Source organism: Anopheles coluzzii, chromosome 3 (assembly GCF_943734685.1).
Source record: "Anopheles coluzzii chromosome 3, AcolN3, whole genome shotgun sequence".
Taxonomy (NCBI): domain Eukaryota; kingdom Metazoa; phylum Arthropoda; class Insecta; order Diptera; family Culicidae; genus Anopheles; species Anopheles coluzzii.
In genome coordinates this window covers 43,751,735-43,775,696 of record NC_064671.1, presented here as the reverse complement: position 1 = coordinate 43,775,696, position 23,962 = coordinate 43,751,735, and the positions used below count along the sequence as shown (strand labels likewise).

General features: G+C 43.9%; 1 protein-coding gene across 6 annotated transcripts in view; it reads right to left on the bottom strand.

Annotated features, from left to right (window-relative positions):
- The window catches only part of LOC120960013 (mucin-5AC), a 171,781-nt gene that overhangs the window by 3,119 nt on the left and 144,700 nt on the right, over positions 1-23,962 (bottom strand). For 4 of the 6 annotated variants that reach the window (XM_040383868.2, XM_040383872.2, XM_040383870.2 and 1 more), the window contains exons 16-18: positions 23,825-23,949; positions 23,232-23,531; positions 14,293-14,472 (exon numbers count right to left, since the gene is read on the bottom strand). In XM_040383868.2, the coding sequence (XP_040239802.2) occupies positions 14,293-14,472; positions 23,232-23,531; positions 23,825-23,949 (605 nt within the window). The remainder of the gene's footprint in view (positions 1-14,292; positions 14,473-23,231; positions 23,532-23,824; positions 23,950-23,962) is intronic. The other 2 variants (XM_040383873.2, XM_040383874.2) reach the window with 2 other exon arrangements.

The following is a 23,962-nucleotide window of genomic DNA, read 5'->3' as shown; positions in this document are numbered from 1 at the left end:
TCTCTCTTGGGTTCTAATGGGTAATCACATTTAAAGGCAATCGAAAGCGAACGCAAAGTGGACGTTAATTATTTCCCAGACACGTGCTGCTGCTACTGCTGCTGCTGCTAGCGTATGCTAGGGTACTGTTGACGAAAGAGCATTGATGGATTGTGCTTCGTATTGTGTTTGGATGTTATTTATTTGATGGCCGATGGTAAACTGTAAATTCGCCTCTCAAGAAACGCGCATGATTTTCAATATGCGGATAAATTGATATAAAAAATAAGTGCTGTGAATAACCTTGTAAATATTCTATTATTATTTAACAAATTAAAGAATGGAATTGTTTACACTACAGCTTTAATGCAAGCTTCAAATCAATTTGAAGGAAACTCCAGATCGAATTCTTTTTTTCTAATATCCTTAATAAAACTCCAACATTTGACCTCATGCTGATATCAAAGGAAAAATTCACCTAATCTCCGTCATCTTACAACCATATCACCATAAATCATCGATCATACTTGCTGCTTACTCGCTTGCAACAAACCTCCTGAGGGCTGCACTTTAGTGTGCACCATTCCGCGAGTGGTCCAATTTCCGCCCATAAGCGAGATTTCCTTCCTATTCTGACCGTAGCCATCGCCGTTCGGAAAATTCCTCGGCGTAAAGGCACAATTTCAGTCACATCAACAAACGGAAAGGAGTCAGTGGTACCATCAATCATCGCAACATACCAGATGTTAAGCGATGGGACGGGAGGACACGGGATACAAAAGGAATCGAGGTTAGGCACAGCCAGTGCTGCCCAATCAGGCTTACTTCGCATGGGAAAGCAGCAAAAAACAGATTCCTCCGGAAACCTACATTTCGTTCACTTTCCGTTTGATATCGAGCGTAACGCCTCACTACGCAAAGCATTCTTGAAGGACTTTTCGCTCTATCGTGGTTTGGCGTGCTGTTACTTTGCAAATGGTGTTTGGCATTCAAAACACGTGGTTACGGTTTCGGTTCGTTGGCCACCGCTTCAGCAGCAGCAACAGCAGTAGTAGTAGCAGTGGTAGTAAAAGGTACAACGACGCGCCCTAGCATGCTGCGGGTTTAGCTGCAGTGTCGTCTAGGAAGTTTTTTTTTGTGTGTGCTCTGTCCGCACAGCATCCATCCCTTGTGGGATTCTGTGATGCTGTGCCGAAAGTGAGCATGCGTCATGATGGTGGGAAGTTCAAAACCGGCATCTTGCGTAGATAAACTCGAGAAGGGAGCAAATCTTTACTATCGAATGGAAGCAAATCGGCAAGACACTTTCGGATGGGTGGAAATGTTAGCAACGACACTAGAAAATCAATTCACTCGTCTGAACATAAATCGATTGAGCATGAATAATATTAGCAGGATATAGAAATGGCTCAAAAAAAGGGTACTGCAGCATCGTATGATTAGCTAACACATTTTGAAATGATGGTCATTGCTTTACATGCTACTCAGCACATTCTGTAGTGTTAATCGGTTTTGGATGGTACGAGGTGTGAAAAAGAGCGACAATGATGACAAAAAAAATAGAATAACCTATCAGTTATGCAGCTAAAAATGCAGTAACAAAAAAGGAGACTTATTTCCTAGTTATCCTGTTCTATGTGGACTCTTATTAATCTGGCATATTTGCTTGCCCAAGGCACAAAGTACGTAAAACAAAAATATCTATGACACTTGAAAGATATCACATGTCAAACATACGGCCCGCGAAAGCTTTCAATACGACCCGACAAGAACTTTGGCAGTTATTTGAATGAAGCAGAATTAGATTGTTTATAAGACAAAATAAACTGTAGAGGTAATTTTTATCCGCTCAAGAGGAAGGTGTTAATGTCCTCGAAAAAAATGTCCTCTCAGCTTACCTATATTGGCTGATGTAGTACTATGGTTATGAGCTATTATTGTTATTAATCATTTTTCTATTTGATGTAACGTCCTACGCGGACATGCCCGGCCTATACAGGCTTTCGAGACTCAATTCATTACCACGCAGCCGGATAGTCAAGTCAATCCTTGCTACGGAGGGACGGTCCATTCAAGGCTTGAACCCATGATGGGCAAGTTATTGAGTCATTCGAGTTCACGACTGCACCACGGAACCGCCCCATAGTTATTAGTCATCAAAAAGGCTGCATTTGCACTTCGTGAGCCTGACCTAAGTTTTGAACACAAACACACAAACAAATATAGAATTTTTATGCCATGCGTTTTTAGATGCTGGTCTGGTTTTTAGCACTCTCCGTAGCCAAAGTGAATCGTCATCGATGTGCAAAGACGATATTCTGATACGAGGATTTAAAGAACTGTTCAGGAAGTCTCAAAATTGGCACACTTATCTTGAGTAGTGCATTAGAATTTTTAAATTTTCGGGCTGCGATGATGGCCACTGAAGGAATAAGTAAATATCATTAACTGCTTTGCTAAGTATGATTTCATTTTCATGTTCTCTCAATTCTACATAACCCAAGATTTTTGGTGAAGAATTTGACATGCGACATGGATTTGTTGGAGGTTTCGCAAAAATGGTAGATTTTATTTTAGGTCCAATGATAAATCTTTAATGATTTTCGCAATCGAATGCATGGTGTAGTGGTTGAAAAACAAAAATTTACCAAAAACTAATACTTTTAAATATTTGTAAAAATGATGGAAGGGACATTCCCATACCCTTCCAGTCATTAGATGTTTTTTTTTAATAATCAAAAGGAATCTCCACAACCACTGCATCCTTTCAGACTGTTGAGTTATCTTTTATAAAATATTTTTTGAATATGTTGAAAACTGGATACTGAAATACGAGCAAGTTGTCCGTTCAACTGCGGCCCGCGAGAATATTTTTAACTGTAAACAGGCCCGCGATCCAAAATAAGTATGACATCACTGTTTTAAAGTATCTTCTGATGTCCGATTTGTGCTATTATATCTCAGACAATCAAGCATGTTCTATTCTTATTATCGAGTCGTGTCGACCTAGAATTGATTAATTTTGTGTGCTAATTTGTACGGAAAAGTTTACGTTGGAGTTCATTTTCTCGACTCGAATCGAATAGAGTTCAGAATAGAATACGCCTGAATGTGAGTTACTCTGCATAAACCTAAACTGGATTATGTTTTACTAAACCAGTGATTATTGATTCTTAACTAATTATATTGATTAGTAGTTTCTATTTCTGTAAATTCTGGAAGATGAATGCAGTTCATGTATTTCTTTAAAATATTTATGTACTAAACATTCATAATTAAATGGTTCTTTAAACATTAAAGAAACGTTACATTAAATATTTGGGTTACGTGCTAGATATGCAAACAGCACAACAAATTGGCCCTTCGAACCGGATTTTTTTTCTTCCACTCCTTAACCTACATATGAGTGTGATGACACAGGCGTACTTACTACTACGACGCTCTACGTGAAAGTTTGTTACCAAAATTCGATATCGATTGAATTAATTATAGATTTGTAAAGTTTCCATTTCCCACCCGAGAGACCTTGCAGGCGGTCCAAAAATGTACAATTTGCTCCAAATTTCCGATGCACCTATGGTTCCACCTTCAAAATCTCACCCTCTGCTAACAACAAGTACGAGGGCATACAGTGAGTGTACCACATTTCACCACCAACACCAACGCTGCACGACTGCACACCCCACACACACACACACACACCCGGTGGCCGCTCATTAATATTACAGCATCAATTTCGATAGCGAAATCATATAATTCACGCTCTATTCGCTTCACTACTGCTGTGGTGTGTTCGCTGGTGCATGCACAAGGTTCACAGGTCTTGCACCCGGCCGCTGCGATCTTCGGCGTCGTTGTTGTCGTTTTAGCATGTACACTAGCAGTCGAACTTTCCCTATCCGCCGTCGATAAGTAATTAGCAAAACTAAAATTAAATAGGAAGGCTGTGGGCTGTGGAAGGCATCGAAAAAGGCCTGTGGCACCCCGGAACACACACATACACATTCCGTTATTCGATTCGATTGGCCTGGGAGCATTCGACTGACCGAGCACAGGAGCAACTGACCAGAGCAGCGGCAGCAGCAGAGACAGTGTAGAATAAATAAATATTTCGAACCGAAATAGTTCACTTGGCCTGGCCCCGCGCCGTGTGGCCTCTCCTAAGTACAATCCAGCAACAAAAAAGTGCTATAAATCGTTCAGCGTAATTGAGCTCGGTTGGTTCGCGATCGGTTGGTTCGTTGGTTTGGTTGACTAAGGCTAGGTTTTGCCTCGTTTTGGCGTTTTTACACCGTTTTCTTTGGTAAGGTGCTATGAACCGCTCTTTGGAAGAAGAACGCACTGGAGGAAAATATACCGATACTGCTGATGATGTTGTTGATGATGATGATGCTCGTCGGTTGTTAACGCGCGTGGAGTCTTTTCCCTGTGGAGTCTTCAATTCAATGAACTTATCGTAAAGATTCGTGGGGTGTTGGATTAACAGCGGGAAAGCGGGAAATAGGCAAGGGGGCGACGAACAAAATTCCTCCATACCGTATCATCTCACTCTCTCTCTCTTGCCCTCCTGATCCCCCCCGCTCATCCACTCCTAGCCCGCATTGAACCGGAAAAGAAAAGTAATTAAAGCTGGATTCTTCCTTCCACCTTGCAGAGAAAAGCATAGGTGTGGATTTTCGAAGTGGCGGAACACAGCCGCAGTGGTTAAAAACTCTCTTTGAGTGCGGTCGGTTGGTTCTCGCATGTTCTTTAGGAACGCTATCACTTATGATCGGTGTGGTGTTTGTTCTGGCCGTTTTGTTGATTTTTTTTTTGGGAACGTACTACCGGTTGGATTTTTTGTTGTTGGTTTGGCTTCACTTCTCAGTCTCAGGCCACAAAAGCCGTTTTTTGAGCATTGTTGCGTTCAATATGTGCGCGCGTAACTGTTTTGTCCGGAGGAGCAACAAAACGCATTGAATGCAGTTTCGGAATCCCGTTTTTAAGGGGGGGTTAATGTTCCAATTTGTTCAATAGATTGTGTAAGCTTGCTTACTAGCAGGTTCTTAGTTTTTAGTTTCTTATACTAGTCTTGAGGTTTTGATTTTTGTAAGTCTTTAGTATTAATCTATATAGATAGTCACTGAGGGCGGTCCCGTGATACAGTCGTCAACTCGTACGACTTAAGAACATGTCCGTCATGGGTTCAAACCTAGAATGGACCGTCTTCCCGTAGCAAGGATTGACTTATCCTGCAGTGTGGTAATGAATTAAGTCTCGAAAGCGTGGTATAGGCCGGCATGTGCGCTAGGACGTTACGCCAAATAGAAGAAGGTAGTCACTGAGATACGTGGATTCGGTGATACGCGACTTTGTCAGTTCTTTGAGCAAATTGTACTGATTTGACCCATCAATTGGCAAATGCAAAATAAATTCCCTTCTGGTCGAATTTTATAATTCGTACTAGATGGTTTAAGATAGTAATATACGGGCTGAATGATATAAAATAAGAGATTTATTTGTCAATATCTATGGAGTTAAGGAAAATTGCACGACCATCATTGATAAAATGGAGACCGGTGACATTCAACTTACGCAGAAATTCTACGCAGTAATTTGCAGCCGTTTTCAATCCCCATTAATAGTGTATCTCGGGGACTGTCTGTATTTAAATATCTTGTGCTCTGTCAAATGTTCATGAATTTGGTTGCCATTACCAGCCTAACAAACAATGACATGGTCAATTATTCAATCATTATCTCTCTTTTTATTAAATAAAATCTCTTTTTAATAAAACTTCATGTTTCCGCGGCACCGTACAAATATTTTGAGCTCGCAGGAGGCACACCAAAGAAGAAAAGGTAAAATAATAAGAACATGCCAATGCCTGCAGCTATATTCTGAGCTTCTTCAAACCATGCTTCCAATGTGTTCCACAGCATCAAGCATCAAAATGGCAAAATGTTGTCTTTCCTTTCTCGTACACAAGCGCATAAAGCATAAAGCAAAATTGGAAAATATTTCCCTACGCCTCCGACTTTCGCTTCATCGTGCGATCCTCCAAATCAAACAACACACTTTGTGCCTTCCACGCAAATTCCTATCCTAGCCCAGGGGAACGTGGTCGGGTGGACTAGGAGGAAAACGACTCAGCTAGCATTTTTCAATTTTTCTTCAAATAAAATGTAGCTCCACCAGCGAGCTGGCAATGAGAGAATAAAACAAAACTCTGCCAAACATTTTGTGTCGTGAAAATGGTCCACTTCGACTTCAGCTTCGATCGACATTCGAACGCCCACGGGGCGCACTAAGCCACACGAGCGAAGAAGAGAGGAGGAAGTTGCTGTTTATGGAAAAGTCGTGTACGAAACGCGCCGTGAAAAGTGAATTTGTATTGTAGCGGAGAGGGCTGCTGTGAGGACCGAAGGACCAACAACAAAAGCACCCTCTTACCCGATTGAGGAGCGATGTAATTGAACGGTCAACCGTTTCTGGTGCGGCTGTTCGTAGAGGATTCCACTTGGGGCAACATGGCAAAGAAGCCGCACAAGAAATGGTTTCCTTGTGGGTTGGTTGGCGGGGAGCAGCGTGTACCTTCATCGGAAATGAATATTAATATTTCTTGTGGAAATGCGCTCGACCTTAATTACACGGTTGACATTTCGTTTCGCGAGAATGAGGCAAAGAAGGGAAGAACGTTGTTGTTATTGAGGGGTTGTTAATTGTTTGAAAATTTTGAATTCCACTATGAAAACAAATTAGCAGAAAAGGCGTTTGGGATCGCTTATTAAACCCCAACCACCGCCCCCGGGAGTGACAAATATTGATTTAGGATGGGAAGTACAAAAAAATTGAAATTGAGGTCACTGAAAAATATGAAACAAAAAATCCTTCCTGTTTGTCCTCCGAGTCACACGCTTCAAATCACTCTTCATGGGACATATTTGCGACCAACCCCCGAGCGCAATTACATTGCTGTGTTCCCACATTGCAACATTTATTTTCATTCTACGCCGAAGTGCATCGGAGGCTGCACACAGTTCTTTGTCGTTGCGGTTGCAAATCCGTACGATCTGTGTCACCCAGACCCCACCTACGGAGGAAGCGATAATTTCTCCCCTCCCCCCATTCGCTACCCCTTAACATTTCCCTCTTCTTTTCTTTGGCACCCCCCATTCCAGTGTGAGTGTGTTATTTATAGCTGCGCCAGCCAGTGGAACTGAAATCGAAATCGCTCTGCGCGCCCACGAAAAAGGCCCGTGTTGGATGATGCGATGATGGGGATTGAAGATTCAGAACGCACACACGCGTTCACAGGGAGAAGTGCATTGGCTGAGTTTTACAGACACACATATACAGCTTCGGTTCGGTGGAGAAATTGGTTCGAAGGGGTATGCGATTGAATTGGGATGTACTGCAGTTCAAGCTTTTGGGATGTGGTGTTTGGAAGTGGAGTGTGTATCGAGGGAAACAGTTGTAAAACAGTTAGGCGGATAACGGACCTGTATTGAAGGGTTGTCTACATTTTGGGCTATTTTATGGTTTATCGTGAAGTTTTGGTCAGATGAGTGCATCTTTCTGTCGGTGCTATAATTGATCGCAAATATGATTTATTTACTTTAAAGGGCCTTTTTCCCAAACAATTTTGAGGTTCTTGAAAGATCTAATTTTGGGTTTAATGTAGTGTAGTTTTACTTTATACCCTTATACCTACTACACCTCCAAACTGATTATTCGACTCTAACTCGCCTCTTTGTTTGCCCACGATCAAACAAACAGCTTAAATTTGTTGAATTAGTTCTTAACTGTACCTTCCTCTTAACAAGCCAATACACTTAATCTTTGCTATACACCAACAGCTTGAAATATGGCCAACACATGGAAGCGATGATTTGCCAGCATCTTCCTTCCACTTGCAATAACATACAAGCGGAAAGTGCACTGCAATTCAAAACTCTCCCACAAATCAAAACACATTTTGAGCTCATTAAGAACGGAAAACACAGCGCCAAACGACGTCGACCGTGCCAAACTCTAACGAGAGCAGAGGCTGATGCAGAGCACAAGCAAACCGGGTGCATAAAAACACACACACATATATATGGAGTGTGCATACGATTAGGTATGCAAACAAAATGTGTTTCCTTTGGCAACACAGTGCCTTGCTTTGCGTATGACAAAATTGCAAAACCCGGTTGCTGCGTTAGCAGTGGTCGTACCCAAACCGCTCCCCCTCTGGTGCCGGTGGTGGAAAAATCATTAGGAAAAATTGACAACCATCACCGGGAGAGGTTGCCCGATGACGACACAAACCCCGGCACGCGATACCTGGGGTGGTGTAGTGCAGTGATCCGGTAGAGTGTGTGGAAGTAAGTTCTACTCCACGTCGATGGCGTCAGCGCTTTCTGCGCAGCAGCAGCGCAGCATCATCATCTCCGTCATCGCCATCCTCAGCTTCACGCAATTGTGTGCGCAGGAAAGGAGGAAAAACAGGCGGCAGCCACAGCTTCATGGCAGCAGCGCGTTTTGCTGCTAGGCAGACGAGCGTGTACGGCAATATATACATGTTGCGACCGGCAACATATGGTTTTGATTCTGGGCCCCGCTTGTTTGTACCCACGAGTGCCCCACCGGCGAGGGACGATGGGAGGAAAAACCGCATGACTCACTACACAGTGGCGAGGAAACCCACGTGAGTCACTAAAAGAAGAGCAAGACGGCCACGGTTGTCTGAGGAGCAGATGTGGATTTTCATAATGAAAGGGTTTAAGGCTAGAATCGAGTTAGTGGGTAGTAAACTAACAACCACAACAACTTGGTGCATTTCCAATGTGTTTATACTGCACTGTATAGTAGAAGCCTTTTTAGACAAATTTACTTCAAAGATTGTGAAAAATAAAACCCTGATCCCCTCTTTTTTAATCACATTTGCGTGAGCTCGTTCGTTTTTGCACGATTGGATGAATATTTAACACGTCGGTTGTGTATTGCACAAATCCCACGGGAAACAGCTTCTGCCCTGGGTGGACAAGTTTAATTTGCATTCGAAATGAAAATCCCATGTTTACAACCGTGTGTGTATTTTTCAATCGAGCAATGAAGTAGCAAGAGAGAGAGAGAGAGAGAGAGAGAGAGAGAGAGAAAAAGCAGGAAGAGTGAATGTTGTACAGTATTTGCAAATTGTATATAAGCAAAGAATGACATTCTTTCGATGTAGCTGTAAAAATGTGATTTACTTTAATCGGTATAAAACTCACAAAAAATGAAAGCACTCTAAAGGGGATTTTTATCGTAAAATGGAATTGTAGTATGAGAATGTTTTTGTCCAACTATGAATTCACATTGAAGACCGGAAAATAGTGTATCTCGAACATCTGCGTAGGTGTATCGTCATTTTGAACCAAAATGCTGTTCGTAAATGGATAATTAATGGGTAGTCGTTAGACTAGTTTTATAAAATAATTGATACAGAAAATCAACAAGTGATACTTTTATTGTAACGTTTACATACAAAAATGAAATTTTATTCCGATGGCTATAAAAAAAACTAAGACAGATAATTGCTCTTTATAAACAACCTTTGAAAGGTACTTATTTAAACATGCTTGCAAAAATAAATCCTATGATTTATTAAAAAAAATTCACCATGGTGGACGAAGTCATGTGTGCAGGCATATTTTTAAGTTCTATCTTCGATTTTTAACAATTCCTCCTCAGTTTTCGCGACTAAATTTCACATCATGAGCTTTTACATCATGTTGGTTCAAAACAAAATCGATAGGACGCAGTTGGAGGATGCTGACCCGATTCGCTGACTAAGGTGTCACAACGAAATTCCGCGGCGAAAATCGCCTAAAATGATCGCTTTGCGTTTTGGTATCTTTGCTTGCAGCACCGAAAACAGTGGACGCGATTCCAATTAACGATTTCACTAATTTAGAACTATTTTTGTTGCTTTTATTTTTATTGGAAATCTATTTTACCATTGGGAGTTCATATGCCATATCAATACAATTGGCTCCAAGAACCATCCAATTTGGAATCCCACGTATCTTCAATTTTGCTTTAAACAAGATCCGAGTAACTGGAAAACTGTAACTTTTTCTTGTATTAGCGGGATTTGGGGCAAGTGTGACATAGGGGCAAGCCATCGGAAAAAAACATGGGAACAATCAACTGAAAAAATATTTATAACACCGTAAAGCTGAGAAATCGTGACATTTTTTGTGGGGTTAGTTGAAAAAAATACTTTAGTTTTGTCACTGAAAAATCCAATTTCAAAAAAGTTACAACTTTTGAGGCAAAAGAGCTTCCTCTATTTGGGGCAACCATATTTCATAAGCATATTTTTAAAACGCTTCAAAAATAGTTCTGTTTGATATATAAGTGAGGAAATAGATGTAAAATGGTTATGAGATTCAAATAGGGCTTTTGAAGACCACGTTTTAGTGAGTTATAAAATGAAATGCTTAAGGTGGCACATTTGCTCCAAACTCCGCTACTTGGTTCACAATCCCGAAAGACCCAATGTATAATATATCACAAAGGACCTGATTGGCACTGTTCATCTGCGTCGTAAAATGATTCTAGAAAATGATGTATTTGATACGATAAAATCGTTACACCAAGGCAATCGAGTACAGCATTTTGCTATCCAACATTTCTGCTGAATGCCTAGGAGCTATTTCATCCAAGTCGATTCCCAACCCAACAGACACTTACATCTCAGAATTGTCTTTCTCACCAGACGCGACAACATAAACGATAACCACACTTCAAACTCAATTCATTCCATCCACCACCAATAACTAGCCAGCATGGGAACAAGCAGCATCGTTCGTTTCTGATCACATTTGCATCTACCGTAGTAGATACAGCAAAAAAAAAAGAGAGAGAAACCCTCCAAAACTCATTCCGATCATCGTCCGCGTTTGGTGTGAAATTTGTGGAAAGTTTCCTTGCCCCAACATTCATTCCAAAAGACTTTGGTCCTTCCAGACACACAAGAAATACCATTCGAATGTGCGAGAGTCAAGTTTTCCTTGGGTGGAAAATGTTCATCTTACCCGGTTGGGAAACATACACCACCATCATCATCATCATCACCACCAAGTGCCATTGAACTCAAATGACCTCCCTTTTGTTGGTTGGAGGTGTTGGGCTGAAAAAAGGAAGAAAAGCTTCATTGGGAGAATGGATGGAAAAAGCTTCTTCTGTGGCGGACTGAGCCGGCCAGACGAAAAAGTCATCGACGGCAAAAGCAACGCAAGACCGGAGGGAGGCAAAAAAACACACTGGGAAAGGTCGTTGGAATCCGGGCCTCGGGTTGTTGCGTTGCAACTGTTGTAGCCGTGGTGCAAAAGGACAGAAGGAAAAGCGAGAAGAAAGCACGAGAATGTGCAAGGATACAAATGTTTCCACTCGTCTGGCCATTTCCGTTCGGCCACACACCACCTGTGTTGGGAGGGTGGGTGGATGTAGTGACGGGAGAAAAACAAAGCAAAAACCCATCCCGATAGTGTTATTTTTTAATACACTCTCTCTCTCTCTCTCACTCGCAGACGGACGGTGGTGGGTGGTAACTGTCTGATGTCTGATACGAAGGCATGACTTTTCCCTTTCGAGTGAAATAACTTTCACCTATTTTTAACTCTGCTACATCATTACCAGCCAGCATGATGTTGAATGGCGTGATAAACCACCGGCTGGGAATGTGAATGTGTGGTTTGGATTCCCATCAACGCGTGGATAGAATTTCTGGGCGCGGCGTCCAGAAAATTACTTTTCACAAAATAACAGACATCGCCCTGTCTCTCACACAACGCGCGGCGCTGTGCATTGGGCAATGCAATCGATTGCAGTAGTGAGTGCATCGATGGTGTGCAGCCGAGAGAGAGAGAGAGAGTTCTCTCGCTGGTGCAGACTCCCGGAGAGTCCGGAAAATTGGCCCGCTCGTGTGTGTGTGTGTGTGTCTGCCGAGGAGGACGTGCTATGTACAGCGGCCGTCCCGCGTCAATGGCACAGTTTGCCGGCCGGCATAGGTACTACATACACGCGAGACGGCACTGTAGCGGTGCCACTGAACACATAAACCTAACCCGGGTGGAGTGTCCCGAAACGCAACAGCACACATACAAGCATTCCCAGGACCCACCCAACACACCCACCTAAAAGGACGAACGATGGAGCATCGTGCGAGTGTGTGCAACACGGCAGACGCGAGATATGCGCATCCTTCTTCCCTCCTGGATGGATGGATGATGTTTGCAGAACTGGTGCAGTTCGTCGTCTTCTTAACGGTTATGGTGCAGTTTGTTGTGTCGAGCTGTTTTGTATGCACTGCTACGCTTCCGACAGACGACGGCGACGACGACGGGCGACGCGTTTAGGATGTGGGGGACTTTTAAAATGAATCATAATGCTAAAGCTGTCACGTTGTGATGCACATTCTCCACACTATGGAGAGCTGATGATTGCAAAATCTACCGGAAGCTTCCGTTTTTAACACCCTATGGGTAAAGACAGTAGTAGTAAATGACACGATGTGTCGGAAAGTGGAAGCTGTTTTCATTTTAGTGAACCACCCCATTGACAGCTGTCTGTTTCGATGGGCTATAATTAAGTTAGCCATTTGCTTAAACAAACAAAAGCAACAACAATCTGCAGACGCTTTATCATCATGCCTGCGCTCCTGTACCACTTTTTAAAAGGAACTTGTGCAGCACAAAACGGAGAGATGGGTGCGTGAGTTGGTTGGTTGGGTTGGCTCCGTCGGTGGTGGTGCTGGTGGAGTCTACTACTACTCAGCAAGATGTCGATTTTCGATAAGCTTCCGGGCGAAGGGAATCATATTGCGAAACCGTATCACCAACGCCACCCGACACATATGCACACGCTGTCTGCCCGCCCCTCCCCGTTCCTTGCCCCGTGGCGATAAGGATACTGCTCTTATCGCTAACAACACACGGTGCTGCTGCTGCTGGTGGTGGTGATGGTAGTGGCACAAATGGCATCCGGCGCGGAGCGCGAGATTGTGTGTATCGAGTGAAAAAAGTGATACCGAGTTGTGTGGCGATGGAGGTGGCCAGGTTGTGTTTGGTGTGGAGAGAGTGATTCACGCCATTCACACAGCATGTCGTACGTGCGCATCGAACTAACTACTAATCGAACACACCATTTCCTCTCCGTGCCTTAGGTCGGCGGAATTTCGTTCTTTTTCCCATTCACCCCTCCGGTTCCTAAGCGATAAGCGACATGGGCGTGGGCCGGGATTTTGATTCTGCATTCAGCTGTAAGTGTGTGTGGTGTTGCGAAAGTATGGTAAAAAGGTTTCCTTGCGATGGTTTGTTCTTGCTGTTGATGGGCCTTTCTTCGAGTGATGTGTTGTTAGTCGAGAATGTGTTGCGATAATTAGGTGCATACTATTCTTGTAAGCACGCTTCCATTTTAACATTGAATTCACTTAAAACAGTTAACAAGATAGCGAACGTTGGATACATTTTTTTGAATATGGACTCGGGCCGGTCTCATAGTACATAGTACTTGTACGATTTAGCCCGTCATGAGTTCAAGTCCCAAGCCTGCTATACGCAGGACTGACTATCCTAGATAATCAAAAAGTCACTGAAAGCCAAGCCCACTAGTGGTGCCTGCCTGTACTTTGACCGACCGACAGCGGTTGTTGTGTCAAAGAAGAAGAACATGAGAAAATAGTGTCAAAAATCCGGTTCGAAGGACCAAATTCCAACCCTTAATTTACGGCGAATTTAGCCCAATTTTGATCAAAAGTGTATTGTTTGTGCATATGAGTTTTGTGAAATTTATTACTTACATACATTGCACATTGCTCTTTATGTACTAAAGCAGAATGAATCAATACACAGTGACGATTGCTTCGAGCAGGCGAGCAGATATTTGGGATCAGATTCTATTTCTGTCCGCTTTACCTCACCCTTATCTATACCGGGGTTCTTGCTTATCTTGCTTTGTTGATAAGAACAATAAGTGCAAGTAGACAAACCGCAAAAGTCGCGATGCCAATCGATATTCATTAAAAAAAACCCCTCAAATATTTTGTTAAATTTAATTGACATTGGAATTCCCGCATTGGCGAAGTAGCATAGAACTTCAAAGCTATATTTCCTTTCACTCAACTAAGTCATATTGTTTGCCTCCGGTGATAATGGGAGAGTGGATGGTTCAATGCATAAAAAACACACAAATCCCACCATACAATTAGTATTGCGCCAAATGATGCGCATCGCATCGCAGAACAACAGGCTGTATAAAAAAAATTGGGTAGAAGTAATCGAAAACAACCATGAGGTCACTCACCATCGGAACCGGGCGAACGTTGCAGGAAGACGGATGACGAATCACGGTGATGCTGTTGCTGCTGCTGCTGCTGATAGTGGTAGTGTTGCGGATGTTGCGAATGATGATGCGGTTGATGGTGTTGCTGCTGATGCTGCTCCTTGTCCTTTTTCGATTCCTTATCCTTTGTTCCGGAATTGCCTGCAGAATCGGCGTTGGATGGAAAGAATTGTGATGGGGATACAACAAATAGCAAAAAAATCATATCAATATTGGTTGGCAAACGGATGGAAAGAGGACGAAGTAGATGATGATTAGCTTGCGGGGCAGGAAGGAGGATGGTTACGATACGAGATGGGTACAGAGAGAAGGGTGTTCCAATGAGGTCTGAACGGTACTGTGTGCGAGTGTTGGAAGAGTGCCAGATTTCCGGTGCTGTTGTAATGAGAGTCCCACCAATGAGAGTTAGACAAAAAGGAAGTGGTGTCGGGTGTTACTTCTTGTCTTTTCGTTTGATTTGTTATAAAAAACAAAAACATAAATGTAACAAAAGGTCAACAAAAGTTAAGGGTGTGTGTGTGGGTGGGCGAGAGTGTTACAAACTGATAAACTCTATGATAAGATGAACAGAAAGCAGAAAGCACAGTAGAAGTGCACAACCGCTCATTCTACTGGGTGCGCCGTGTTAACCCATAGAAACCGATAAAGAAGAGCATTATCTACAAAGGAAGAGGGGGCAAAACAACAGTAACAAAAATCAGCACTGCTCCCTTCCAAAACTTAATCCCGCTGCACCCGCTGTCAATCAAAGCACCACTCATGGCAGCTCTCGGCAGGGTCAAAAGAGAGCATTTTTATAGGCTGCATTTGTTGCGCAGACTGGCTGCTGCTAAATGGATGCTAATTTTCATCGGTTTTATTTTATTTGAAAGCTTTTTTGTGCTTCTGGATTGCAGTCATGCGTTGGAAGCGTTGGTCACTTTATCAAGGATGGACTTGGGACGGATTTTTTTTTCGGAGGAATGCTCTTTGTTTTTGTGTGTGCAGCGAACGGGAATGCATCCATGAGGATTTCACTGCCGCTGGCCTTATTTGATAAGGGGTGATTGCGAGTGTGGGCCCGACCATTTTTTTAAATTCTTTGTTGCCCTCTGTCTCGTGCGTTTAATGTGGCCTCAATATAAAAACATACAGACAAACACACACGCTGGTGGTATAATTTTTGATGCTCGAAATAAAAAGCTGTATTTGCAAATCAGTATTGCATGTGTCATGATGGCGGGTGGGTGATTAAAGCATACGAGCATGAAGTGTGCGCTATGATAGAGCAGGCATTTCAAGTATGAGGCTCAATAAAAACGAACCTCTTCTTTTGGGATACAATATGGCCTTATGAGCTTATAGGATGTGCTGGTGTACTTGCACACTATCATCATACAGCCGGTATTTATGGCGTTTCGTGTGGCACGCTTCACTCTTGCCGAGTTGGCTTAGTACATGAGAGTGAGGTGTGGTCTCCAGCAGTTCGCCATAATTCACATTTCCTCAAACCCACAAGCACGAAGGACGGCGTGTTGGGATTGAAAATCGACTCCCTACAGCTTTGTCCTTCATATTGCACGTGTACTTTGTGGTAGTAGGTAGAGCTTCTAAATATTAGTGCCGTTTGCCACAACACTGTACAAAGAACCGAGAGGAATTTGTGTCAGCGTTTGAGATAAACGGAAACACAAATTTTCACATTTTCTTCTTGTGCCTCAACCAAAAGCCTATCAAAACGTGCGTGGTCTCTCGCTTTCTCACTCTTAGCCAAAATTTCTCTCCATCTATTGAATAATAAATGAGCCTGACAGTAAAACAAACTTCTAAATTGATCCATGCCCATTTCACCCGGATCCGTTGTGGGGAAAGGGAAGATGGTAGATGGGCGGTGTTTTTTTTATCCTGGCCGCTAGAAATTAAACAATCTCATCAAGAGCATTAAGGCCGGTTGGGAGAATTTATTTCGGGGCGCCCTTTTTATTCGATGTAAGCGGGGCGCCCCTCCAACACCAAAACTTACTCTCCGAGGCTTCGCGATTTGTGGTTAAAGTGTGTACATCACAACTGTGCCCACCCGTTGGCGGTCGGCAGTTGCCGTTCCATTGCGTTGCTAGTAACCACGAGTGGTAGTAGAGAAGATGGAGAATCCCTTACCGAAGATCCTTTTAATCGAAAAGTTTTTTGGCTCTTCTTTTTAACCTATCAACAACATGAAGACGAAGGCAGTAAAGTTCTTTCCACACTTTTGGGTGGGTGTGTGTGTTTTTTTGTTCACTTGTGCCAGTAAGTGTACGCGCCATTTCACCCAAATGGATAAGAATTTCCATTAACTATTGGGATCTGAAGCAAAGCGTTGCGTTCTCGTGCGTTTGGAGCAACAAGAGGGCCCCATTTCGCAATTGGCCATATACGTCGCTGGCACTCACGTTCAATACGATCCTGTTGCTTTGTCTGGGATGGAAATAAACTAAACCCTCCACACCCCACCCTGCTCTCACCCGAGGATAAGGTTTTATGGGGATAAGAATGTCTGATGAGAGGGCGCAACAACTTTGGGGTGGGTTTTTTTTTCCATTCGCTGTCTTGTAACACAAAGAAAAAGGGAACGGGAATCAAAGTCCTCCCTGTTCTCTTCTGTAAGTAACACACGCACACACACTCATACATTTACGCCTATATATGTGTGCATGTGAGAGTGAAGCATCCGTCGCAGTTCGCTCATCTCCGGGTTCAACACGGAACACGGAAGGAAGGCACGCTGAATGTTAGCTGTCAAGATGTACCGGGACTTTGGGTTGCCGGAACAGTTTGCCCTTGCCGGGACGACGCTGCCGCCGAGTGCGCGCGCACTATTGCGAAATGCTGCCGGTATAAACAGGGCTAGTTCACCCAAGAAGAGTTTCCGCAGAGCGCGAAAAGGGATCGTAGAAGGACTCCGGAACTAACGGGGTAGGTTCCGGCGATGTGTGTATTGTCATGTTTTAATGTTTCTTCACCCGGTGTGGGGTCGAGTGTTGGGCGTTAATTCCTTGCTGTGTACAGTCAGTCCAGGGGCGTCGAACGATGTTGAACTTAGAACACACATATACACATGCATAACACTCCACTGCGGACGTTTTGATAGTCATCCGTGGGTGAGAATGTATGTGAAGGGCATTGGGCGTAAGTAGAGCCGGGGGGAATCAAATATAACCGCAATTTAGCGTCTTTCCCAAAACTGTCCTCATGAAAAAATGTCCTTTTCGAAACGTCCTTACCGCACCACGACGGGTAGTTTCAATACAATCCCTGTTGCTGTATACGTTTCTTGCCAGTAAAGTAAAAGGGAAACGTTGGAAAATGCTCAATGAAATTATTTAGACGACGTTGAAAGGGGAAAATTTGAGCCTTTGTACGTGGAAAAGGGATAACACAAATAAACAAAAGCAACCGAACAAACAAACATGGGGTGCTCTCCCGGCCTGTACACGTGCTGTGACGGCTAAAGGCTGTGCGTTTGTATGTGTAAGGAAATCTCTCTCTCTCCTATTTGGATAGGATTAATCCTTTGCTAGTCAATATACCAACACACACTCACACACACCCATACTGTGTGAATGAAACGGGAGCGGCTCTCACTAATACATAAACAAACAATCCTCTCGCCGTCGTTGAGTGGATACGGCATCGTCCTAGCTCCGTAGGTTCCTTGGATGTTGAAGTGAAAATCAATATCCTTTCCGGTAAGCGCTCACACACATTGAAACGGTGTGCCACTCGCCCTTCCGTGTGCAAAGCACCACTACACTAACCCACTGGTTGATGTACCGGTTTTTCGCCGTTTGCTTGTAGTGGTTGTATTAAAGTTAATGCTAATGTCATTACTCTCCTCCCACACTCTGGTGACCTATCGGGGCCATTATCCTGGTTGAGAGCTTGGGTGGAGTATTGCTTTGATTCTCGTTTTTATGTGTTTGTGTGTATTTGTGCTATTATCATTCACGTCCTTCCCCATCTGGGTGGTGATATTTCCGGTATCTAAATCCACACACACACACGCACAGAAACAAACGGATAGTATCCCGCCTGTGTTATAGGGCGTCTCACGCCTTGTCATACACCCATACACACAGAGCATGGTGACTCTGCTCAGGGTGATTGAGTTTTCCACCACCCTCGGTGCGGTGGATTTTCTTTGTTTCCGGCTGCACGCTTGCCGCCGCCCTGTATGTTCCCGTTGCCAATAGCGATGGCTTTTCTGGGTGGGATCTCTCCCCGTGTATCGAACAGAGTCGTTTTGTCCCAGCCACCACCAACCCATGCCACCCCTGGCTAAATGTTCGTCGGATTAACCGGATGGACCACATTGATAAATGGAAAATAATGGAATCAAACCTCGAATCCAACGTGTTTCTCCTTAAACTGGGTGTTTTCACCAATGGATAGAAGAGAAACGTACAACAAAAGAAGGTTGTACAAGACGCTTTACTAAAACTTAAGCCCAGCCATCCAATAAACACGAGAAGCTGCCGTAAAGAGATGGCATCAAACGCGGAGCGAGTTTCTTAAGCTTCCCAATCGGTATCAATTGTTGGGAAGATTATAGTGAAGGGATTTTCAAAATGCTTCGCCGCACCAACCCCGCTGGGATACATTGCGTGTCCGGGTGCCATCATTTCAAACAGCGCTATCGCATTGCGCGTTCGGGAGAATTGGTGTGACGTTAGTGAGGGTACTAAAAAGTAGGACATAATTGTACAATAAAGGCGTACACAACACCGTGGTGCTGCTGCTGCTGGTGTTGGTTGGTGTGAAAATTTCAAGATGAAGCCATTAAAAACATTGGGAAAAAGTTTGATGTGGTGTTTCTTCACCATCTCTCCATATAGGAGTTACAAAACATTCCCTTATTCCTCTTTCCGGCTCGATTGTCACCTAAATTCTAAATCACCTTATCCCCTATCCTCCTGGATGGTCGGTAGCAAGTGTACCTTACTTCTTGTATCCTGTCTGACTGACTGGAGAATACAAGAAATGGGTATTTCCGGGACGTTTGAATTTCATTAACACCATTTGCATTTCGGGCAAGGAATGTCGGGTCTCTAGCGGTTCGTGCTGTTGAACCATTAACGGAAAAGGATGCGGAGCGCTCAGTGCAGGAGGGAGTTTTTTTGGGGACGTTTTAGGCAATACAAATGAATATAAAGAAATTCATTCCACAATTGTGTGTTGGCAAAATTTTGGAGCTGTTTTGGTTTGTTCACATTGTTTCTGAATTTTGTAAGTTTTCTTATCTCGTCTGACGTGGAAACACGGTCCTTATATACGACAAAGGGTACAGATTGGAATCAGCTTCGGACTTTGCTTTGGAGGCTTCGAATGTCTTTATTCGATACGTTGACACGATCTGATTATAATTCTTGGCAACTTTCTGAACAAGAAGCCAAAATTTCGCATTCCCACATGAGATTACATCATCCCCAGCAGCAAGAATCACGACCTTTTGCTGCTGCTCACGATCATTCATAATTTGCGAAAATTAATTCAAGTGTCTTGTGCAAGCATCCGGATTGGGCGATAAATATGTGCGCCACAATCTTTAATCCAATTCCTAACCGTGATACGTTTTTGGACGCACACATCGCTGACAAGGATGATGGATTAGGGGATTTGCAAGAAAGAGCATCGTAGCGTTGTAACAATGTCGTAGCAAAAGACAAATATTTTACAGATTGAAAAGAACACGCATGGAGGTGGTTGTTTGTAGAGCTGAAGTGTAATTTGTTGGAGCATTTCGGTTGATTCTATAAATCTCACGATTCAGCACCAAGCGCGCAACATTGCGTCCCGAGGGATCCCCCTCTAGGGACAAATGGGGGAGAAAGGAGAAAAAAAAACATCTGCTCACCAGTCAGATAGCCTGGAGGTCGCCACGCAAATTCCCCATAGAAGCAACCATGCAGACCACGTCTTGAAATCGTGGAAGAGACACAGCAAACAAAAGTAACAAGAGTAAACATTTCTCCGTCTTCATCGGAGCTTGTACCGGAATTTGCGTTGGTTCGGAATTGGCGTGAAGTAAACATGGGGTCTCTTCCTCTCTCTCTCTTTTCGTACTCTTTTTTTCTGTTCCCTCCGGGAGACGATTTTATCAAAGTAACGAAATGCGTCCGCCGATCGCAAATCGCCCCAATAAGAGCGAAGATGGTGGAGAGTGCGAGAAAGAGTCTGACTTTCATCCCGGAATCGAGGTCATGTGTCCCAGTGCGCGAACGAAAACCGTCCGGCCGGGGTGACGTCATGGCGCTCACAGACACACAAACCCTCTCTTTTGATTGCGCTTTGGGATGCGCTTTGGCGTTTCCAAAGTGCGCAGACAGTGTGCGCGGACCGGAATGCATACTGCATAAGTTGCGTTCGCTTCCATTTGCAGAGTTCAGAGGAAATGACGAAAATGACATGACCAACCACCGCCACACCATGGAACGAACACGCTTACGGCGCCAACTTCCGCTTAAGCCATACGAGGCAATGCAACACAAAAATGAAGTCGCGGCTCTAGAAAAAAAAAAAACACAACGACGATGCGCGAGGTCGCCTCGCCGATGGATCGTAAAATGTCAATGTTTTCGAACGTACGTGTGGAGTCTTGTGCGATTTCCGATGCCATCGTCCGCCGTTCGATGCCGGCGGAATAATAATAAGTGGGCGCCGAGGGGGGCGGGGAAGATGGGGGGCTTTTTCCACTCTCCTTCCATCTCTTACTCGGTGTAGCCACTATCGCACGACCGATGAAGACGCCCCGGCGGGGGTTTGGGATAGCGTTTTATGCGGATGTGATAACAGTCAGCACATTCGGCAGCCAAATTATTGGCTGGATGAATCCAAGATATCCAGGGTCATGGTGTGTGTATGTGTGTGTGTGACGGGTGTTGCCGTACACGTTATATCGGATAACACGAAAATCCAGTTGCACTTTGGCGTAACACGTGGGATATATGTTAAATCGGTCGAGATAAAGTGATAGATAAACAGCGTTTGCGCTGTAAAAGAGAAGTATGTTCGATTTTATATCGACTGGCACAGCATTAAAAAAATACCCCTGCGTTCCATTGTCCACTTGCGGTCTCGTCTGCCTGTTCTTTGAGTCGTAAAATATTTCTCGCTTCATTTAAAAACGATTAACCATGTCTCAAGATGCGCTCTATCGTGTCTTGCTCAAGACATTCGAGCGCACGCCGCCTGTAACGGCCCATACACACACTACACACAATCTCAATGGCAATCGGCGATCAAACCGGCGCGCACACGCGACACCAAGCCCCCCGGTACGGCACCACAATGAGAATGCGGGCAAACGATTAGAAAACAGAAGAAGTTGATTGAATTAGCTGCGTGGTCTTGCACCCTCGCGAAACTCGCCGCTGCCACACACGCGTGCCTTTCGCCGCACCGCGCGCAACATCAGATTGGCTGCTTGTGATCTGATGGCGTACCGGCGACACGACAGCAGTGCAATGGACTTAGTTGTATTTTGCGCCTGTTTGTGTGTGTTTGTGAGCGTAAAGTTCACACCCACAAAACTAAGTGCCTCTTTGCCCGGTAAAGCACGACTGACTTTGTTTGATAACTTCACTAATTGGTGCCCGACACTGTGTTGTGGCGAAATATGTTTCATTAATGTGGGTGAGCAGTTTGCCATTTTTTTCGAGATGGTTTAGGAATAAAAGATGTTTGGAATCATTTCTTGATAATCATGATAAACTGAAAAGATAAGTTGTGTAACTCATCACATAAAATAACAGAAAAAACTGGTGTGTGTTTACCCCAGTGACTGTGTTTCACGATACATTGTGTTTAGTAGTAGGGTATAGTGCAAATTCTGAGGGTTGCTTTCGTGTAAGAGGGGTGGGTGGGTGGTAATACATGTTGGAAGTGCTACAGTATGTGCGACGGTGAACATTTTTAACAAGTCTTTTGAGTGTTTTTTTTTTTTAATACGGTTAGGACGATTTTATCCGCGTAAGGGCACTTCTCGCTTAGCACGCGTATTAATCGTTTTAATCGACTGAAAACATACTAAACTGCTTCTAGTTATATCTACATGCTATTATTATGTAACATTTAATTTTTTTAAATTTTAATTGAATTATCAAGTGGTACGCTTTGCAAACGAACGCGACGTATTAAGACCGGGTAAAAGAATAAAAAAAAAACAAAAACAATCAAACGAATCGCTAAAGAATAATGCAACAAAAAATACAGTTTATCCGGTGTACCGGCAAAAGATGGTAATCGCAATAACAACACCACGTGCATCCCCAAAACTGACAGCTCAAACGAAGCGTAGAGTTTGCGCAAACCGGCAAATTGTATGCAAGGTTGCGTACGGTGCAGTACGCAACAGTCGGATGACAGTGTTGCCAGTTCGATCATGGATTTTTCCTCAATAATTTTTTTTCCGAAAATGTTTCGTTCACGAACGTTATACAGTTGTGATTGAGATTGGATGAGCAAATTAAACGAACACAAAAAAGCATAAGCTAAACGATGCACGTGTGAGTCTTGCGTTATATGGTAGCGTTAAAATTACAGGAAAAATTGAAATGAAATTTAAATTAAATATTTATATAATGTAAGTTACTTAAAATGGGGCTACTTGAGGTTGGTTATGTGGTTTAAATTGAAAAGAATATAATTAAAACATTAACAAATGTAAGCTACTTTTTAAGACGAATATAACACGACACGATCAAGCACGAACCGGCGCGACACGGTGTTACGAGATTTTGAATACGAATGTTGTTTTAACGTACACACAAGCAGACACGACAACCAAAACAATAGCACGGCACGAAACGCGACACGCAGGAAGCTGTTCGCACAATCCGACATTATTGCCCGCGAGAACCACGAAAGAAAGAATCGTCCTACCGTACCTTTGCGTATGAGCAAACTAGTAACCCGGCGCAGTGCCTCACGCGGTGACTTGTTGAAAAATTTGGGTGTAAGATTTGGTGGTAGGGTGAGCGGTTTGCGGCTACCCGTACCCGCTGCCTCCCAGGCGCGCAGCGATCCCTGCGGATGCAGCCGGTCCAGATTCTCCGTGGAGGCCGGTCTCGGGTGGCGCTGCTTCGGGTACCAGCCCCGGGCGGGACCGCCGGCCAGCCTGAGCATCTCCCCGTTGGCCAGCGCCTGGCTGATGCTGCGCTGTCGGCTGCCGATCGTGGTCGATGCACCTGTCACCGCAACCAGGTGTGAACGTGAACGTACAAAAAACAGACAAGAAACAAGAAAAGAAAGCAGTTACGATAATGGTGAATGGAGTTAGTTCAGAGATGGGTGAGATTGGTGAGCCCTTAAGAATTCCGTGTCCACAATCACCATCACCCGGGTGGGGGTTATGTGTGTACGGGGGTTGGGTTTTAGACAAATGTGTACAGCGGAGCGTATTATTTACGGCAGTTGTTGTAAGCGAAAGAGATAAAGCACCAGATGTGCTGGTACGGGTTACTGGGAGCGGAATACATACTGATGCCGACGACGGACGATCCGAGACTGCTGGTGGTGGAGTTTGTCCTCGGTGCCGTACGACTACCGCTACCGTGCGGTGGCACTTCTGGGGCACGTCGATGTGGTGTTCTTGGTATGTCACAGCTGAAATCGAAAG